The sequence below is a fragment of the Perissodus microlepis genome, chromosome 7 (assembly GCF_051167445.1).
Source record: "Perissodus microlepis isolate ML-2025 ecotype Zambia chromosome 7, ASM5116744v1, whole genome shotgun sequence".
Classification (NCBI taxonomy): domain Eukaryota; kingdom Metazoa; phylum Chordata; class Actinopteri; order Cichliformes; family Cichlidae; genus Perissodus; species Perissodus microlepis.
The window spans coordinates 45491871-45512687 of NC_140467.1; the positions used below are offsets into that span (position 1 = coordinate 45491871).

At 41.8% G+C, this 20817-nt stretch overlaps 1 protein-coding gene across 4 annotated transcripts in view; it reads left to right on the top strand.

Moving 5' to 3' along the window:
• The window catches only part of prrc2b (proline-rich coiled-coil 2B), a 24871-nt gene continuing 4054 nt past the window's right edge, over window positions 1-20817 (top strand). The window contains exons 1-29 of one of the 4 annotated variants that reach the window (XM_084935371.1): window positions 1-187; window positions 4586-4763; window positions 4875-5052; window positions 5400-5502; window positions 5834-5897; window positions 6066-6209; window positions 6778-7091; window positions 7231-7355; window positions 7459-7622; window positions 8640-8727; window positions 8820-8988; window positions 9639-9978; window positions 10076-10266; window positions 10965-11148; window positions 11312-11519; window positions 11828-13870; window positions 14054-14217; window positions 15354-15469; window positions 17125-17266; window positions 17825-17901; window positions 18055-18327; window positions 18466-18567; window positions 18731-18923; window positions 19013-19110; window positions 19240-19367; window positions 19511-19751; window positions 19925-20092; window positions 20244-20323; window positions 20465-20546. In XM_084935371.1, the coding sequence (XP_084791497.1) occupies window positions 4649-4763; window positions 4875-5052; window positions 5400-5502; window positions 5834-5897; window positions 6066-6209; window positions 6778-7091; window positions 7231-7355; window positions 7459-7622; window positions 8640-8727; window positions 8820-8988; window positions 9639-9978; window positions 10076-10266; window positions 10965-11148; window positions 11312-11519; window positions 11828-13870; window positions 14054-14217; window positions 15354-15469; window positions 17125-17266; window positions 17825-17901; window positions 18055-18327; window positions 18466-18567; window positions 18731-18923; window positions 19013-19110; window positions 19240-19367; window positions 19511-19751; window positions 19925-20092; window positions 20244-20323; window positions 20465-20546 (6294 nt within the window). In that variant the 5' untranslated portion in view covers window positions 1-187; window positions 4586-4648. Of the gene's footprint in view, window positions 188-4585; window positions 4764-4874; window positions 5053-5399; window positions 5503-5833; window positions 5898-6065; window positions 6210-6777; window positions 7092-7230; window positions 7356-7458; window positions 7623-8639; window positions 8728-8819; window positions 8989-9638; window positions 9979-10075; window positions 10267-10964; window positions 11149-11311; window positions 11520-11827; window positions 13871-14050; window positions 14218-15353; window positions 15470-17124; window positions 17267-17824; window positions 17902-18054; window positions 18328-18465; window positions 18568-18730; window positions 18924-19012; window positions 19111-19239; window positions 19368-19510; window positions 19752-19924; window positions 20093-20243; window positions 20324-20464; window positions 20547-20817 lie in introns of all 4 variants that reach the window. The other 3 variants (XM_084935372.1, XM_084935370.1, XM_084935369.1) reach the window with 3 other exon arrangements.

Here is a 20817-nt window from a genome sequence, read left to right on the forward strand (position 1 = left end):
GAGCCGATCCAGCCTCCACTCTGCCCTGTTCATTCTCAGGCCGGGTAGGACCCCAGCAACAACATTGCAATCGGTTAAACCTAAAGAAGATTCGGCTGTACAATCGCAAGCCATCCTTTGAGTAGACAACATTTTGTGGAAATTTCTCACCGTCACTGATCAGAAGACACTCCAAGTTGTTGAATCGGTGAGTTATATGTGCAGATAGCTCCGTGGGAGCTCCCGGTTCGCTCGTCTTCTCCGCTGCCCAGTTTTATTGTTGCTTTGTTCCTGGCAGCAGCCATTTTTAATCGTCTTGTCCTACATTCCCATCGCTGTGTTCAGGCCGTTCAAAAAGCCAAGCGGGATTGGGAAAAAAATAAGCACAGGTCAGAGTATTTTATAGAGAATTTCCACAGAAAAGCCTGTATATCCCCAGTAATAAAAGCACCACTGTAGAAGCACTGAAAAAAACACCGGTTGTAATTTGTCATCCTCCACTGGAAGTTTTACGGGATTGGCGTTTCGCTAATTTTCCAACAAGCTGCCAGAGTCAAGGCTGTTAGCTGAAGCTAAGTTAGAGCCGTTGTTAGGGGAAAAAGAAAACAGAAAAGTAGCAGTTTACATTTTTTGTGTGTGTCTTCGTCGTTTAACTGTGAAGTTAGATGACTCTACAGGATCCTCACTACGACCATTTGCTATATACATAACCATAGCCAGCAGTTAGCATATTTTGTCGCCGAGTAGTAGCCGCTACATCTTTGGTAACGTTTGTGTGAATCTCTTGCAATTTAACAGACAGTTAGCCCGTCTTGATAAGTGTGTTAAACAGACCTGAGACGATCGATTTGTAGTCTAAACGATTGCATTAGCCTTTGACTTTCTTGTTTTTGTGCAGCACTCGCTAATGTCAGTTTTGTGCTGGAGAGCTTAGCATGTATGCTAGCTTAAAAAAATAAGAACAGTAACTCGGGGTGAAACTAAAATCCAGTCCAAATTTTTGTTTTACGATTACATAATGCCCACTTTATTGCTTGTGGTGTTTTCTTTGGGTTTTCTGGTGGATGTAGCCTTTTGAAATTCACACAAAGTCAAGGCGGAGCTAGCGTTAGCCGTCAAGGCGTTAGCTTACACATCTCAATGTATTTTAAAAATTGATTGTGTTTGGAGAGGTTGGTAGATTTTATGTTTTTTTGGAGTAGTGCGAGCGACCATAACAGAGTGTATTGCACAACTAAATTTAGCTTGATGGACATATTTATGGCTACAAGTCTTTGTAAAACGCCTATGCGGAGCTTTTAACCGAGCGGCCTCCACTGTGCTATGGATTGACGGGTGTTAGCTTCAAATGATATTTACTATTATTTAGATTTGCAAATACGATAATCAACTATCCACTGATGGTTGAAACCTGCTTAATTTCATTCACACATGAAAATACTCCTAGTATACACTAGTGCTTGTGTCCTGTTATAAATCTATCAAGATGTATTTTGTTTTGATACTGTTATCCAACACACTGAAAAATCTGCTCATGTAGCCATCATGAAAAAAGACGCTTGACCAAGCACAACAACAATAATTTTAACACTGGAAAAAAAATACATGAAACTGTTTAAATGAAGACAAAGAAGACATTTGTAACTGTGTTACCAAGGTTGTGTATTGCTTAATCACACCGAAAAAGTAAGTCACCATAATACTATTTGTTTACATGTGGGGTTGAGAAGCCATCTCTAGTTTTGTTCATGCTATGGCTTCTGTCAGCTTAACTTGATGTTTCTCACTAAAGTATCCTGTAAATTCAGATAGTTTCTGCAAACCTCCATCATTTGTTCAGAATAGTTCAACACTGAATAAAGAATAGATGGAAATGGAGTTTGAACCAGCCAGGAAAGAGAAGGAATTCTTGGCATTGCAACATTGTGACATTTGCTTCCTGTCAATATGGACATGCTTGAGTTTGATTTGAATTTAACATGTCACATTATTTTTCTCAGGTTGGATTGCATAAAAATTTTTTTTCTGTTACCCAAAGAGATATTTAGCAATACTGGCAATTATAATTAGGTGTCAAGACAACTGCTACTGAGATATTGGGACGCAGTGCCACATGTATTTTTAAAAAATGGAAAAACTTTAAAAAGCAAGATGTTGCATACCAAAAGCAAGGTTCCTAGCTGTAATAATCATACTGGCTTACTGTTTTCAGTGTAAACTATTTCCTATTAATCATAAAAATCCATCCATTTTCCTAGCTGCTGGTCCATTTCAGGGTTGTGGGGATAGTGGTTGAGCCCATCCCAGCTGTCACTGAGTGAAAGCCCCGGTACACCCTGTACAGGTTGCCGGTTTAACATCAGGCGAACACATTAAAGACAGATAACCATTCTTCATGCTTACATTTAAACCTGCAGCCATCATTCATGTCAGGACCTTACTGTGGTAAAGTGGCAATGTAGGCCTAAGTGCATAAAAGAAAAAAAACATAGGGATGTGCTTAATAATTGGTGTGAGGTGGGATTATTTTTTTTCCCCGATCAGTGTTTCTTGAAATGGTAGGAGAAAACTGGGCTTAACATAGGATGACATTGTTATTGATAATTTCTTGAAAGTTGGTGGCATTGTTTGGTTTTAGCACTAGACATCGACCTGGACACAATATCAGATATTCATTTAGAGACTGTCTTAAGCTCTGCATTTTTTTTTTTTAGCTCAAATGTTGTGAGAGTAATTGATGTTTTTAAAGTTTATAGTGTTTTGTATCTCACGGTTAGTCACCCCGTAATGTTTTGTTGGCTGATGTTTACCTGCAGAGGATATTTGAAGACTGCATAAAGATGTTCTATGCATGCGTACTAAAACATAAGGTCTATGCGTTGATAGTGTAAATTTTCTTTTTTGGGCAGGTGTTACATCTCTTTTAAACCATATCCTCAATACATTTTCCTGCTATAGACGAGAGAAATGAGAAATGGCAATTTAAAAAATGTGCAGAAATTCACCAGGAAAAAAATGTGTAAAATCATGTGAAACAGCACGTTGAGTTACAAAGCAGATTTGGATCGCTTCAGAAGAAATTTGGTGTATCACAGTAAAAACTACACACATGGATTTCTTGTATTACCTTGTTTCATGATTCATATAGAAGCTTCTTTCAGCAGTTCCCTTATTCACAAGGGTCACCACAGCAGATGGATCCACATATGCAGCTACTACCCAGGGATTTGTCTTCTTCTGTCTTTCAGAATAGATGGCTGTATTGTGGTTCAAGTTTATGTGATAAACTACTTGAATAATGTTGACTTGAGATTAGGGCTGGGTCATATCATACCGTTCACGGTAATACCGGTATAATGTTGGGCAACGATAAGAAAATGAAATATCGCGATAGAATATGGGTAAAACGCGCATGCGCAGTGCCTTTGTTTTCATACGCACATGGCGGAAAAAGTATGACGGAGAATGAGAAGGGTGAAAATGGATCGTTGAATGAAACGGATGAACCAGAAGGGGTTTGTAAAAATGCTGCAACTTCAGTGGTGTGGAACTGGTTTAGCTTTCGTCCGTCAGATACGGCACACTTAAAATCAATCCTTTGATTTTTCTGAAAATCGACAGTGCCCCTTATAATCCCGTGTGCCTTATGTTTGAATTCTGGTTGTGTTTACTGACCTCGAAACGATTTTATGTGGTAGACGGCGCTCGAAAATCAGTCAAATGTTTTAGTACGACTTTGCAAAGCTACGAAGCCGCACCGCTTGATGGATTGTCGGAGCATTACGGCTATCGTAACCTCTTTTTAAGTTTTGTGGATATTATACATGGTTATGCTGAGGATATGTCGGCCAGTTTCTACTGGAAATGCCTTTTGGTTAAACTGTCAGACAGGAATTTGCATTTGCACTGTAAAATTTTTATATAACTTTAATGCACATAAAAAACAGCTGCTTGTTTAAGTGAAAATACATTGATTTTTTTTTTTTTTTTTTGCACTAATAAAGTGGAACACGCGGAAGAGTTGATGAAACATTTCTGTAGGGAGCCGTGGACCGATCCAGAGAGGATGTGATATCACTAAAGTGTTTCGATCATATACTGTCAGCGGGTCTTGAACCAACTGAAGATTTTGGGACATGTGTTTGATGCTCTCTCCACCATCAAACACCATCAAAATGTCACACGAGTGAATCTCTTCTGGAGATAATGCAGTTTCAGGGACTTGTAAAATTGTTTCTAAGCGACTTAATGGCTGTTTTGGTTTCACACTTTGCTTACATGCCCTGTTGGCTTACTTGGAGTGCATTAACTGATATTAATAATATGTAATATTTATATTATATTAACTTGTATACTGTTTACTCATGTGTATTATTCCTGTGAACATTTATCTTTTTTATTTACATGGGTATTTTGTAAACCAGTATTACATGTAGAATATCTCAGTTACAGTGTGCTGTGTTGTATAGTTTTTGGTTTGGTCTATATTAGCAGATTAACACTAAATATTTACAAAGGTTGTGAATTAACATTGTTTATTCTTGAGGTTTGGTTTTTCCTTGGGTGACTTCTGTACTAAGGTGGATATTTCATTTCCTCTTTTTAGAATCAGAAGGCACTGGGAAGAGGCGCAAAGAAAAATTTCCATACTAGATGACATTACATCGCAATGTCCGATCGTTTGGGGCAAATAACCAAGTCCAAGGATGGAAAAAGCAAGTATTCCTCACTCAGCCTATTTGATAAGTACAAGGGAAAATCAATAGAAACTCAGAAAAACACAGGTAAGGCTCATTTTGTTTCTCCACTCGATACTTTTTCTTCATCTGTTATCTAATTTAAGCCCCTTTACTAATGTTGGTCCTACTTCTTTATCTACATGTTTTGTCTCCCAGTAGTTCCGCGACATGGCTTGCAGAGTCTTGGTAAAGTGGCCACAGCCCGGCGTATGCCCCCACCAGCTCATCTGCCGAGCTTGAAGTCCGAAAACAAAGGAAACGATCCCAACGTGATTATAGTGCCCAAAGACGGTACAGGATGGGCGAACAAGCAGGAACAACCCGATCAAAAGAAGTAAGGCGTGTTTTATAGACCCGCTTTCTCCGATTTAAAAAAAAAAAAATAAAAAAAAATATGTAAAGTAAATTAATTATGCTATAATTTTTTCTATTTTCACTTAGTATCATTGCACTGGGAGTCAGACACCCTTTCTAGTTGATTACAGTGGCTGAAATGGAAATGTCCTTCCTGAAGTATCAACATTGACATTAAACTCACATATTTTTTAGGGATCAGTGTCAGGATAAAATAAGTTAAAGCTTTGATCTTGATAGGAGTCAGCTGTTCACCAGGAAGAAAGAGAAGCAGTTTAGAGGCTTTTGAGGGTTGATTTCTCACAGTTGTCTTTTTATTTTTCGTAGTTCTGTTGCATCAACACCACAGCTGCCGGAGTTGCAGCCGCCGCTGGCTTTGCAGAAATCTGTCTCCAATCTTCAGAAGTCCTCACCGGTAGCCAACCAGGAGGTGTGTATGAGTATACGTATGCTTATAAATCTGCTTCAGTCATATATTTATTGCAGATTTTCATTAACACATTGATTGTGTTAATGTTTTCGGTTATTTGCTAATTGAGAGCTACTCGTATACAAATGAGTGTCTAGTAGATATTCTAATGAAGACTAATAATGGCAGAAGAGCAAAGAATTATACCTTCTTTATGGAGGAAAGCTCACACTACCAAGTTGAACAAGAAAGGTTGTGAATATTTAAGATAATTTCTCATTTGTGCCTCAAAGGTAGAGAAACGTCCATTAGGTCTGTGGGGATGGTGACTTTGGTTTCTTAATTTTCACAGAACACAAACACAAGTGGACCAAAGCAATGGGCCCAGCTAAATGGAAAGGCAGTAGAGCAAGATGGTGAGTCATTCATTAATTCAGAATAAAGTCTGTTTAAAATGAAATGTCACGCAGTTGGTGTTCAGTATGCTGTTCAGATTTCAAACCCCAGTTGAGAAAATGGCTTTCTGTTTGCTCAGCTCAGACAAGCATCTCTCTTTATGCGGTGTCTTTCAATGTCTACATCAGGTTCAAGGGCCTCAAACCGACTTCAGCCCTTCTCTCACGAGGAATTTCCCACACTGAAGGCAGCTGGAGAACAGGACAGGGCTGGCAAGGAAAGAAGCGGCTTCGATCCGTCGTATGGGCCCGGACCAAGCCTCCGCCCCCAGAGTAAGTTATGTTTTGTGCTTCACCTTCTTTAGAAATTGGCAGTCTCACAGATAAGGTAACACCTCCTGGAAGGCAAAGCTTTAAACTGGCAGACATTACTTTATTTAAGAAATAAAGGAAAGAGGGCAGTTTTTTCAGTTCCTCTAACCTGCATTTCATGCTTCTTGATGTCATTTACTTGCATAGTTTCCAAGCAAGTTGTCTTTCAGAGCAGAAATCTGACAACTTTCTTACTAACGACTACTGGCTCACACCACCCACCCTCACATTTGGCCATGATCTGTCTATGCAGGCTGGGAACTCGATTAAATATTTCTGATTAAAAAAAAGTATGAAACTAATTCACTTGTAATTAGTTCTTGAAATTACCACATTGAGATGAGATGAAACAACGTGGTCAGTGGATGTGTTTTTAATTTATAGTCATTGCTTGTTTTCAATGAAAGTTGTTACCTTTTGCTATTTGAAATTCAGTGCAGTTCCTAATTTCACAGGGCCTTAGACATTTTATTAGTTTAGCTTGGTCTGGTCCTCTAATATTTTCCACCTTTTCTTTTTTTACTTCTAGATGTGACAAGCTGGAGGGAAGGTGGTGGCAGGAACCTTCAGCCCTCATCCCTGACCCTCAGCCTGCCAGCAGATCCTGAGGGTAAGGCCACTGCCCTGGCTGAGACTGGCACCCCTCCAGCCTCGTCTCACCCCTCCTCCGCCACAGTCACCACCTCATCTAGTGCGGTGACGGCTCCGTCACCAGGCCCTGACCCCAAGGAGCCTTCCCTGCGACCTGCTCAGCCTGTCCGCAGAACAGCCGTCCCTACTGCATTGCAGTACCAGCTTCATCACACTTCAACTGCTGTCTACCATGACATGTTGCCTGCCTTTGTAAGTACTGTATGACTCATAACATTACAGGTCATTGTGGAAGAAAACAACATGGCCTACTTTTAGATACAATCTAAAACCGAGTGTTTGGCATTTGCATGCCTGATATGATCGTCCCGTGTGGTCCTGCTGTTTTCAGATGTGCTCTAAAGAGACACGTGAAGCTACGGGTACAGACCATGTTCCCACCACCGTAGCAGCCCCCGCCCGTTTTGACAGCAAACCTACTTTTAGGCAGAGCTATGCCAAACCTGAGCTTGTAAAGTAAGTTCATTTTAAATATCCAAGTAGTTATCCATTTTTCAGCAGTTTGACATAGAGATCTGGGATACTTGGCAGTTGTTAATTTGCCACAATCTCATTGCAGTGGTGACGTAAGGAGAGAGAATCGCTTTGTCCGTGCTGCGCCTCGACTTTCTTCGCAGCCTATCCGTAGACCTACTGACAGACCGGTTCGCCCAGCCATTATTAATCCAGAGGATTTGAAGGATCTGGATGAGCTTGACAATGATTGTGAAGATGGATGGGCTGGTCAGTATATCTTAGACATGTGTAATGGTCCCAGACACTTTCTCACTGTGAGATTCTTCTATAGCTTGTGAATATCTTTCACCATTATATTTTTATGTGTGGAATGCTGTATTTATCACTTTCTAGTATTCATTGTTGGGGCCTTTTGTGGTTGGCCATAGATGTTCATCATACATGATCAGTCTGTTAATTTATCTTACAGAAGGTGATGAGTATTTCCCATCATTTTTGACCATTTTAACAAAAAATATATTTCACAGTAGATTTCACTGTGACTGCAAACTTTAAATTGCAGTCACAGTGATCTTTTTCCTTTGGGAGAGGGTCACAATCTCATTAGTGGCCATTAAAATTTCTTATATGGAGGAAAAACCCTGGGGATGCATGATATGTCTGTGGCTTATAAGTAAGAAAAAAAATGTTAATGTTACTTTATTGAATGTGTAACATGATCAAGAGATTCCAGTTAAAGGCTTGGAGTGGTGCTTTCTCTTTATCTCGTCATAACCTCAATGGTGCAGCCTGTGTACTTTAGGGTAATGCTAATCTTCCTCACACACACTGCGAACGGTCATGTATATATTTCTCAAAGCAAAGCCACAGAGGACGCAATCAGATGGGCTTTGTATGTACTATGAAAACCAAATACCAGCTCGGTGTAATTTGGCAATTGCTGAGGAGATCCAGTTCCAACTGTGGCTTTTTAATAACAGTTTTCTGGTTGACTGTTGTTAAATAAATGGGATGTCGGCCTACCTGTTTAGAGCAAGTCAAGTGACTTATTCACCACAGTCTGACAGATAAATGGGGGAAAAAGAGTTGCTTTAAACTGTGATTCTAAAGAACAGGGTGACTGTTCTTCACAATACAAATACGACCCAGGAGAACAAACTGTTTGTCTGCTCAACCTCACAGCTTGTGTTACCTCACTCTATAAATACAGCCAGGACAGTATAGTTTAGACCTCACCCTGATTCACCACTGTGACTGACTGTTTTGTTTTCCCCCTGCCCACAGGACTTCATGAGGAGGTTGATTATAGTGAGAAGCTCAAATTTAGTGATGATGAAGAAGAACACTCTTCCAGTGACAAAAACAAGATCTGGTGAGAGCGCGTCCATTAAGGCTGCTTATTACTCTAAACACTCCAATTTTGTCTTTATTTAAAAATGTTTCTGGCTTTATTTTTCTTCATAGGGCTGACTGGGAGAGGGAGAGAGATAACCAGCGGGACTGCCATTCCTCCCTTAGCTCGGGGGAGGCATCTTACCCACAAGAGGGTCCAGAAGAGAGTTACTCTTTCCAGCATCACCACCACGAGCCTCCCAGGAAGACCAACGGCAAATATCTCTCCACAGACACCCAGGTAACCATGCACAGGGCAGTGTTTTTCCATTTCAGCCCTCCTCTTTTGAGATGACTTACCTAAGATCAAATTATTATGATGATCACAGTCAAAACACACAGTTTTCTTTAATTCCTTTGTGACTGTGGAACGTTATAGAGACACCACTGTAGAGCATATGAATAGCTGTCTGCCTTTACATACCCTGAAGTGAGTCTGTCATTGCGAATTAGGAGATATGACCTTGCGGTAACCATAGTGATATGTCTAAGCACTTTTCATTTGCCAAGTCCGTTTGGTGTTTGTTAGTTGCAATTCATTGTAGAAAATTTGTCAAACCACTTATTTAAAATAAGCTAAAGATGCCACAATATTAAAATATGTCTTACAGTAAAAACAAAGCTTTTATCTGTTCCCAGGGTGATTGTTTATTTTAGCAAGAGATACTATAGGATATGCAATTTAAGAAACAGGACAAGTGTCCTATGACCTACGGGTAACAGCGAGTTTGAGTAGCAACTAATCTGGGAGAAATAGTTGCTAGTCCTTTTTTTTCCCCCCAAAATAAATTTAGAGTGAAATAAAATCTAATGGACCTCCTTAAAAAAAAAAAAGAAAAAAAGAAAGGGATAATCTTCATCACTCAAGTTCCTCCCCTTTAACTCCTTTAGGTCCAACAGAGAAACCAAGGAGACCCACTTGCTGACCAGGATGATCACCAGCGGCAGTCTCAGGCACCAGCTAGGGCCAAGTATGTGTCGCCTGAGCTGTCTGAGGCTGTTGAGAGAGCCCGAAGACGGCGGGAGGAGGAAGAGAGGCGTGCTCGTGAGGAACGTCTGGCAGCATGTGCTGAAAAGCTCAAAAAACTGGATGAAAAATTTGGGAAGACTGAAAGGCAGACATCAAGGACGGATGACAGCCAGAAGGAGGTAGAGGGAAAAGAAGTTCCACTGTCCCCAAGTCGGGAACAGAGTCGAGGCCACCATGATAACTGGCACTACAGCACAAAAGGTAAAAAAGAGTCCTTAGTCCTTTTTATTTTATATAAAATATAGTTTTAAAAATGCACAAATGCAACTATTCAAGCGTGTTTTATCACGATTTCCAGATGGAAGCGAGTGTCCCTCGGACAATTCCCCTGGCCATAGTTACCGTGAAGAGTCTGGCTTCTCTACCTACCGTGGCAGTGAAGACGATGGCCCAGAGCCCTCCTCACCATCAGGAGACTACAGTGGGCGTCAGCCAATCAAACCAGTGCCACCCCGCTTTCAAAAGCAACCACAACACCACCAGCAGCAGGTGAGCACCAGCTGATGCCAATAGCTTCAACTCCAAATTAAGGAGAATTCTGGTTTCATTGCACTGTTCTTAATAATGTGGCCCATGGTCATGTTAACATTGCACTGTCCACCTTGGTTGTAGAGATTTAGGAAATGAGGAGCTGCACTAAAACATCTATAAATAATGTAACAAATGTGTGACAGTAGCCTTTGGTGTATATTTGGGTGAAAACCATAAACTCCCCGCAGCTTTACAGAGGCACAAATTAGCCATCTGGAACTTCTAGTGTTACTGCATTCAGGATCTCTTAGAGATGGCTTACTTGCTGACCTTATTATGCGGCATTAGGCCACTAATACACCTGGGCAGCCCAGGCAAGTACAGCTTGTGTGTTGGAACTTGTCACCTTCATAAAGAACAGCCTCTTTGATATTGACCATGATGGGGTTGTGCTAGAGAAGTGAAACTAGGATATTTAGAAAGTTAGGTCTAATTTCTTGAGAAGAGAATCTCCAGCACCTTCTTGGTTCATTCTAAAATATATGAGAATAAATGTACTTTGATTTTTTTGTTATGAATGCTAAATGGGGAACAATATCCTGCTGACTTTGTTAGCTTAGCCTGGAAATGTCTTCAATTAGTTTGTCTCATTTTACACAGAACAGACAGTGTCAATTTTGCCCATTTATTGAATGTCTATTGTGTGGATTTTAAAGGAACAAATGTTCAAGATGCAGCATTGGCAGCAGTCAGGTCACCCTAATCCATCAGGGTCAAGCCACACTCAGCGGGGCTACTACCCTCCACATGTCCTCGGTTTTGATCCGCGCTGGATGATGATGCCACCTTTCATGGATCCCCGCATGACCCAGGGACGCTCTCCTGTTGACTACTACCCTGGTAATTACTAAATCTGTATATACTTATATGTATTAAATTTAAACAAAGAACAGGTGGTTTGGCCAGACACATTTGTTTCGGTATAGACAGACTATACAGTCGATAACGGAAGGACAGGCACACCATGTTTAACATGATTAATATGTGATTGATTGATTTTCAGCAGGAATGGTAAAACCTATGATGCACCAAGATCACTTAAACAGTCCCGGTTCTGATGAGGGATGCCATCCAAACTTGCCTCAGGAGAGACGAGCGCCTTCCACTGAGCCTTACCCAGTGTGGAATCAAGATGGCTATCCCTTGCGTAGCTTTACTCCACCTTACCAGAGACAGCGTGAAAGCTCGGAAAGCGGACATCCCGATGACAGGTAAGTTTATTTTGTTCGAATTCTGCAGTCCTTAAATTAAGGCATGAGGCCCTCTTGTGTTTTAATCTGTGAAACTGAGCATTTTAATAATTCCTTTAAGTCTTCTGAATTGAGTGATTACTGAAATAAAGGATATGCTGACATTATTTTTAAGTATATAGAGAGGATTTTCTTATCAACACTGTAAAGTCCATGTTTTTTTTTTAATGGAATCTATGTTGTTAAGGGCAAGAGGCTCTGTTAATGGGCCTCTGTCTGGTTTTGTCATTCCTAATCTTTTTTTTTTTTTTGTCTCCTCGTATCCACAGAGGTGATATGGCCTCTTCCCAACAGGACTCCTATGAAGAGAGGGCCAGTGATGGTTTGTCCCACACTCAAGATGATCTTCTCCATCACAGTTATCAGAGCAGAGGTTCAGACAGAGAACAACATGACCAAGGCTTGCTCACCACGGCTCAGAACCTCTCTCAGAATTATTCAGATAGTGAATACCCAAAGCAAGAGTCGAGAGACAAGCATCTGAAAGATGGCCTTGAATCCCACGACGAGGCCTTAGATGGCTCCACAGACAACTGGAAAAGAGATGGTAGCCAGAAACAAGACGGAGGGGTTAACAGTGCCCAAAACCAGTGGTCTGAAGCCAGTTCCAGTTCAAGTAGTGTCAACCAGCCATCTGAGGCTAGTGGACGCACCTTGATACGCAGAACTGGTCCCATCAAGAAACCAGTTCTTAAGGCTCTCAAAGTGGAAGACAAGGAGAATGAAAAGCCTAAACCTGAGCCTGAGGAGAAGCCTGTCCCCTACCGCCTGGAGAAAGAAGTCCTTACTAACGTTTATGACTTGAAGAAAGACAACCAGCCTGCCAACAGTAGGCGTTCTGCATCACCTGTGGTTGAAAAACAACCTGAAGAGAGGCAGCGCCAGTCTCCAGCTCCCAGTAAAATGGACAGACCTCTGAGCACCCACAGCGATGACTCTCCCAAGGAGAACACTTGGAGCAGTGCTAAGAGCCAGTCACTTAGAGATAGTCAGGAGAACCGAGAACCCCAGGCACCACGGCGCAATAACTGGATCTTTATTGATGAAGAACAGGCCTTTGGTGCAGTGAGGGGGACGGGTAGAGGCCGCAGTCGAGGCTTCCGGGAATTTAACTCCAGAGGTGGAACCCGTGGTGGCCGCGGTGGAGATAATCTCAGAGGTGTTTATAACAACAATAACAACAGCAGTGGCAGCAGCACTCAGCGAGCAGGCAGAGGTCGAGCACCACCCAGGGATCTAATCAAGGTCGAGGAGTTTCAGAGGGGCAAACCCCGTAGGCGAAATGTCAGTGAAACATTGAGTGAAGCCTCAGAGTATGAGGAACTTCCCAAGAGGCGTCGCCAGAAAGGATCTGAAAATGGAGAAGGCTATACAGAGTCTGGGGATGTCCGTAAAGCTGATAGAGACTCTTGGAGATCCAACAAGGTGTACACAGATGATCAGACTGCCCCAGATTCCAGAGAAAAGACCAAGGTCACCAGAGGCTTTGGAAATCGGGTGCTGCCTCCACGACTGAACACCACTGGTAGTTACAGTCGAAGCTTTGGAGGATCTAGAGATATTTCTACATGGAGGGGCCGTGGGCCTCAATTTAGTGGCAGCAGTAGTGGCTCGATGCAAGAAAATGGTTATGGTCCTGGAGCAGAGACTGCTTACTCCCGCAGACCCCCAGTTGAGCGTGACGCTCTCAAGTACACTCCTAAATTTACTGGCTCCTTCATGGAAAATGGAACAGAGGAGCGTGAAGGAGAATACTACTTTGACAGTGAGAACCCTGACAGACAGATTTTAAGGAGAAGGCGTCCTCCACGTCAAGACAAGCCTCCGCGCTTCCGTCGTCTACGACAAGAGCGTGAACCTGGCTCAAATCAGTGGACAAGTGATGAGTACATAAACGGAGACTTTGCAAATCCCTGGCCAGGTCATTCTAAAAGCACTGGTGATGATAGCTGGCCCAGTGGCCACTACTCTGGACGTTCTAGCCAGCATGGCCAGACAGAGGAATGGGAGACTGGTTCAGACAACAGCGACTTTGGTGACTGGAGAGAGAAACGGAGTGGAAGTGGAGGCATTGCTACACAGGGCCATGGCGATATTCCCTCAGACTCTGGCCAGGAGCCAGGCTCCAGTGAGAAGAGGGAGCTTTCTAAGAGAAGCTTCTCTAGTCAGAGACCATTGGTGGAACGGCAGAACAGGAAAGGAGAACCATCACTGCTGGACGCAAGCAAGATGGTGCGTGCACCTGATAATCCCCCCACCTCCTCATCGAACAGGAGTGACAGCTGGCAGAATGGAGGCACTTCTTGTAAAAGGTGAGGCAAATAACTTACTGACCAGTCGTCTGTTATAGCTACTTAGAAACCAACAACACATTGTTATTTGTATGATGATGACTATAATTTTGATTACAAGGACACCATTTTCAGTTACTCAATTTGGTTTATTTTGAAAAAACACACAATTTAAGCACTTTTTCTATGTCCTGTTCACAGCAGGAGTCCAGATGAGTCAGGCTCTGTATACAGCATAGAGCAGCTGCCAGAAGAGAGGGAGCCCATTGAGCCCGCTGGGAAGAAATTAGACAAGGAGCTGAAGCCAGGACCTGTCAAAACAGACATCACTGAACCACTGTCCCCATATGAGCTCAGCAGCTACCCAAGTGAGTCCAACTTCCTTTCACATCTTTATGGAATGCATAGGGAATGCACTCTGATGGAAATGAAGTGTTGGCAATAGTGTATTTTTAGTGTTAAAAATACTGTAAACACATTTGCTTTCATTCATTCCTCTAATCCCCTTGAATCTTGTTTGTGTTATGTGATTTTGTTTTTCTTAACATGTGTGGAATCAGACTAACTTGTTTAAAAATTAAGTTGCACAGCTGCAGAACACCAACTCCTGTGCTGCAAGGTGAAGTTCATGTCTGTTAATATAGATTGAGAACTAAACACTCAGATAACGTGTTAGAGGTGTGAGGCCTACAAATAGTACTCTAATGTGCTCTTGTCCCCTGACAAGCTGAAAAGTTAGTAAATAACTTTTTATGGCAGTGTCCCCACAGCAGTAGGACAATCCTGTTTGCACGCAACCCAGCTAACGTGGCTAACATGATGATTAACTTTGATGTCATGCCCACAGGCCAAAGCTATGGGGAAAATTTAATGCTGAGGGATAACCATGGGTGGTGGAAAAACAGATTTGCAAGCAATAAAGAAGTTCTGGTGTGGGCTACTTTCTTTTTTTGTCTCACTTCAGTGCAAGCTAAACCCAGCTGGCTTCCTGTTTGCAATTGACGTCTGTTCTTTTCTCTCTCACTCTCTGTGCTCACATATGCTATATTTTATATACACATTTCTACCCCTTAGCCGTAAAAGGCGCCATTACCATGCTGGTGTAGGGGGTGAGGACACAAGTTTCTGAAAGCGATAACTTGAGAACAAGGAAACACAGGATTTTGAAATTGATACCATAGGTGTGTCTCGTAAAACAAAAAAAAGCTTGAGTCTTGGTGACCTCCTTTCTTGTTTTCAGACAGCAGAATAACTATGATTTTTTTTCTAGGTGCAGTGAGAATACCATTAATAATTTTTAAATAGTAAAATTAATTGAAAGGTCTCATATTTTAGGTTTAAACTGGGAGAAAGTCTTTAGCAGCTTTACATTTTAGGTGGGGTAATTTAATTCAGGGTAAAATGTATTAATGGAGCATTTTACACAGGTACAGATGCGATTCAGCACTGCAGCTTTTACTTGAGCACTCTTGATTTTTCCTCTGACAAAAACTTTGTTTTGTAGTTGAAGGAGACGCAGGGGGACCAGGTTCAAATGCAGATGGATACCAGGATGCCTTGTCCAAAAAGCAAAGACGCCCACAGGAAGATGACAGAAGGAGGAAAGAACAAGGGGCAGCTGTAAGTTTAACATACACCAAATTCAAAAATATTATTAGTTTGTTTGTTTTTTAATAAAAATGGCCCTCTAAAATGTGTTTAATTCTGAAAGTCGTTGTTATGACACTGTTGGCCCAATATGTGAACTGCAGTCCTATAAGTGCCCTATTGCTCCCTTTATGAGTCCTGCAGTGGTTGGTTGTTAATGCTCTTTAGTACTCAGTCACCAATCAGTGAGCAGTTGGCAGATGTTTTCAGGAAAGTCACTGTCTACTATGCAAAATACTGCTGACCATGGAAATGTCCCTGTGAATTCACAAGGAGGTTTTTGGGCAAGCTGATTTTTTTGCCACATATTTTACCTGGCAGCAGCCAGTTAAAGCTACTTCACACCCCACTGAGAAATATACCTTTTTCCCCAGGCGACTGGTCGCCAAGGGTTAGCTGACCGATGTGATCTTAACTACCTAGAATGGTATAATACAGTCTTGACAGGGTTTACTTGAGCAAATCAGTTCAGCAATTCGCTAAACCCTTGCTTGTAAATTGGCTCGCCTCCCGCTTTCAAACAACTTTGCTAAAAAATGCTACAAACTAATCGTCACATTCATGCATTGTTGGAGTTGGAGAAAGCTGCAAGCTTACTTAATTGTTAAGTGATACAGCAATGACCTTCTGATAATACTGTTTGAGTCCAAGCTCCTTCTGCATTGGCAAAGCCTTCTTATCTTTCCAGCTTTCTGCAGCACCGCTCATTTGTTTCTCTACAAGATGTGAGTCCTGAAAAGCGATTCAGTTGTCATTCTACATATGCACAGCTTGTTTTTTCCGTTACTATTAGATTAGTAATGGAAGTATATTAGATATTTGAGTTTAAAAACTGAGAGTGTGCACTCTGTCCTCTCTGAGAAAGGATGACTCGCAGATGGGCCAAGGAGAATTATGGGATAGCGATTAACCCCTCTATCATGGCTTTCTGGTAGTTGACTTAAATCACACAGCAACCTCATGTTTAATGTTGTTTTATTTAAGATGCTCTGTTGCCTGCCATGCTGTCAGTTTTTGTTGTGTCTTTTCTTCCATATAATTGTCTCTGCCTGACTGACCGCTGAACATGTGCTAAATTTGAGAATAATTCAACCCTTACTTTAACATGTCCAAACAAAACAAACAGGCACAAATACATGGCAGTGCTACTCTTTTTGTATTACACAGATGATACCTAGTTTAGTAAGTGCTGGCTGTGATGCCTGGACACTGATCTCTGGGAAGGTGGCTGCACTGATCCCTTAATTACACTTATTAAAACTAAATTAACTCATTACATCAGACTTTGCAAGCACATCGGCATGTGAAGAAGAGAGGGAATGTGTAATATATATATTTTTTATCCCTCAAGCATAAAAAAGTGATGGCATAGGAATTTCACATGTGTACTATAGGTACCAAAACTCTGGGACAAGTTAAAATTTCAGCGATAACTCAAGGAAGTGATCTAGGATTTTCACATTTCTAACTCAGGTGCATGTACAAGGAAGCTGAGGGGGGTAGCACTGGAGGCCGGCAGTATTTTCTAGGATATATCACATTATGTTTACACAAAAGTGTTCATTCCATTTAGTTGCTTGCCATTTTTACACAGCGAACCTTGAAGCTTTTTCTTTTAACCATCTTAGGTACCAGTGAAAAACAGGACAGTCACTTCCAAGATGCCACCACGCTTTGCCAAAAAGCAGGGAAGCATGAGCATTGAACAACCCGAGGAAGGAATTTCTTCTAACAATCTGGGAACTGAAATCTGGGAGACCAACAGCTCAGGTATTGTTATTTATTTAATTTTTGGTCAGTGCTTCATTGAGATATGCATTTTGTTATATTAAACATAAACCTTTAGCCTCAACACACACTGACGGCACATACAGTCAGGCCCCATGAATTTTTGGGCAATTACATTTTTTGAAAGGTTACCTTTGTTCACTATCACAGTGAACTTAAACAATGAAGGCATGCTTTAAGTGCAGACTTCTATATTTAATTTTAGGGCTTTAACAAAACGTTTTGCACCAACTTAAAGTAATTTTACTCTCCTTTTTCCTGGGACTCAAAATGAACTAAAATTAACTGACAAGTCCTTTCATAGCTTGTGGTGAAGCCTGGGCACTCGTTACTCCATGAGAAATTAATCATATAATCTAACCTACATATAGAACAAGAGCATTGCAGCATTATTCCCAGTATTTATGGCAAAGTCCATAAAGAACAGATGTTGTAATATGAATGTGCATAATATGAAAGCTTGAGTTTTTTGTGAACGTTTTGTTTTTCAAATGATTGCATTTTTCATTAATAACAGTGAGGTTTGTGTATCTGTTTAAGCTCTTTCAGTGCAGTCTTCAGGGGGAGACTCATGGACCAAACAGGTGTCTTACACTGGGAGTGAGCCCAACTCTGAGGTAGTGTGATGCAGCTGCTACTAAACTGCATGTTTTTTGTTTGTTTGTTTTGTTTTTAATCTCATTTTAACTTTCTTTTTCACATTAGTTTCAGTTGTTCTAGTATTGCTTTCAAAAACAGACAGACTCATAACATTGCATGTTTTGGGACAGGACTCTGATGCGGGCCCAGAACAAAACAAAGAGCAGCACAAACCAGGGCCCATCGGAAATGAACGCTCCCTGAAACACCGGAAGGGCTCAGAAGGTGTCGATAGGCTGGAAGGTGGCCCTATCACACCAGTCAATGGTGTGGACCTCCATGTGGACACTGTGCTGCCTGTCCCACCCATTGAGTTTGGTGTCAGTGCCAAAGATTCCGATTTCAGCCTGCCGCCGGGTTCTACCCCAGTACCCGTGTCCAATCCTGTGAACAAGCTTCAGGACGTAAGTGACTTACTGTACTTTATCGAAATCAATGAAACTAGCTATAATACATCTGAACCCATTAATGGAATAGTGTCTTATTTGAAAATAAGATATGTTGATTTGTAAGTATTTATAATCTTCTTTGTCCTCAAACAGACGGCTTTGAATCAGAGTATCCCCATTCTGCGCTCCAACCACCTGCAGCCTGGCATCAACCTCAACCCCATCTCCTTTCCCAGTGCTGATCTCACTCTCAAGGTATTTAAATCACAATCCAATGTCAGATATTTATTTATTTTTTTTAATATATAACTTAGAAAGAATGGTACTCCTGTTGATTTGTGGTGCTTTTAGTAGGAAACATTAGAAAAACGCTGATGTGAAATGTGCAGCTCAGTTATAAATGTTTGTGTCTCTGCAGATGGAGTCAGCACGCAAGGCGTGGGAGAACTCCCAGTCTCTTCCTGAGCAGGGCTCTCCTGGTGGCAGCGCTTCAGGTGCTCAGCCTCCCTGCAGTGCCGGCTCATCCACTGGTGTCAGTTACAGCTCATTTGGAGGCGTTTCCATGCCACCAATGCCCGTTGCATCGGTAGCACCTTCCATGTCCATGCAAGGTAAAACTACATTTTGTTTCTTGAGTTTGATGAAGGATTTATCTTAGAGGAGTAAATGAAAGCTTGTTTGGGTTTTGCCCCTGATGCAGGTAATCATATTCCCCCGCTGTATCTGGATGGTCACGTCTTTCCAAGCCAGCCACGCCTTGTACCACCTACCATGACCCAGCAGCAGACTTACCAACAGGTCTCTCACACACACACACACACACACACACACACACACACACACACACACACACACACACACACACACACACAGGCTTGCTTGTGTACCAGCAAATTGTCATCATGCTGCATGTGCTCACTCATTCAGGCGGCTGCAGCCCAGCAGATTCCCATTTCTTTACACACGTCTCTTCAGGCTCAGGCCCAGTTGGGGCTTCGGGGAGGTCTGCCTGTTTCTCAGTCCCAGGAGATGTTCAGCTCCATCCCCCCCTTCAGGTACTGCTTGCTTAAAGAATTTCCATATTGCTTCACTTCATTTATTTAGAAAGCAGATAAAATCTTTTTGAGAGTTTTAAAAAAAAATACTTTTTCCTTTCGCTCATTGTGTCACTCTGCTTTTCTTTTCCTTCCTTTTTCAGGTCCCAGGTTTACATGCACCCCAACTTGTCACAGCCCAGCCCCATGGTACTGTCAGGTGGAGCCCCTCTCAAGGGCCCATACTCAGCTTTCCCTGGCATGCAGCCATCAGACATGGTTAAACCCCAGTCAGGCTCACACTACCAGCCTATGAATGGCAGCCAGCAGCTAGTCTATGATAGTCAGATGAACCAAGGGCCTGGCATGGGCTCTTCACAGTTAATGGACTCTCAGCTCATTCAGGTTTGTGGGCTGTTGCTGCTCAGGACTAAAATATCCATTTTAACGTATAAGAGGATTTTAAAATTGTTCATAGTGTTTGTTTTAGCCTAACAAATATAAGCCGTCATATAAATGGCATAATTGGACTGTTGTCTTATATTAAAGGCTTACAATCAATTCTTCATTCTCACCAGGTCACTATGCCCCTGCCTGGCTCTCAGCTGCGTTATGGTTCAGCTCAACAACACCTCATCCTCCCACAGTCCATCCAGCTGCAGCAGGGACAGAACTTGTCAGTGGGAGCCCCACGCCGAATGCTACCACCAGGGTCGCAGGCAGCTGTCATGACTGGCAGCAGAGAGGTGAGCCTTACTGGCTTCATGTTACTCAACTTTCCATCCATCAGATATCTCAGCACTGGTGTGCCATTTTTACCTGTTACACCGCTGACCATTACTGAAATTCCACTACAGTTGTCTGACAATGTACCTCTGTGTGTCTCTCCACTGTCAGGGCTCACAGTTGGAAATGAAAGGTTTTCAGTTCTCTGAGAAGCCCAATCATTCCCCAGGCATATCTGGAGGTTCTTACAGGTGAGTGGAAATAATTTGAGGAAGGTAGTAGAAGTTAGTTATGTAGATCTTTTTATCACTTCAGATGTGCTCCACTGTGTAACAGTGCACAGTTGGCTAATTCATTTGTATTATTATTATTATTATTTTTTTATATATCAGACCTGGCTCTGCTAGCCCCGGCGGGAAGCCCTCTGGTCCTGGAGGACCTGTAGGCCCTCTGCCTACACATTTTGCTCAGCAGGTATGGATTTTTCACCTTAAAATATTACCATATTTTTTTGTTTTTATACGACCATTGTTTTAAAAGTGGGCCGCACAATATATTCCTATATGTATGTTTTATTTTCTAGACATGATTAGTTAAATGCACCATTATGCAATTAGAATAGGGCTGTTCGATATAACGATATATATCGGATGACGATATAAAAACGTCTATCGTTTCATTTTACGCTATCGTTTGTTTCGTGGTGTCGCAAAATAAACGGTTTACGGCAATATTTTTTCATCGT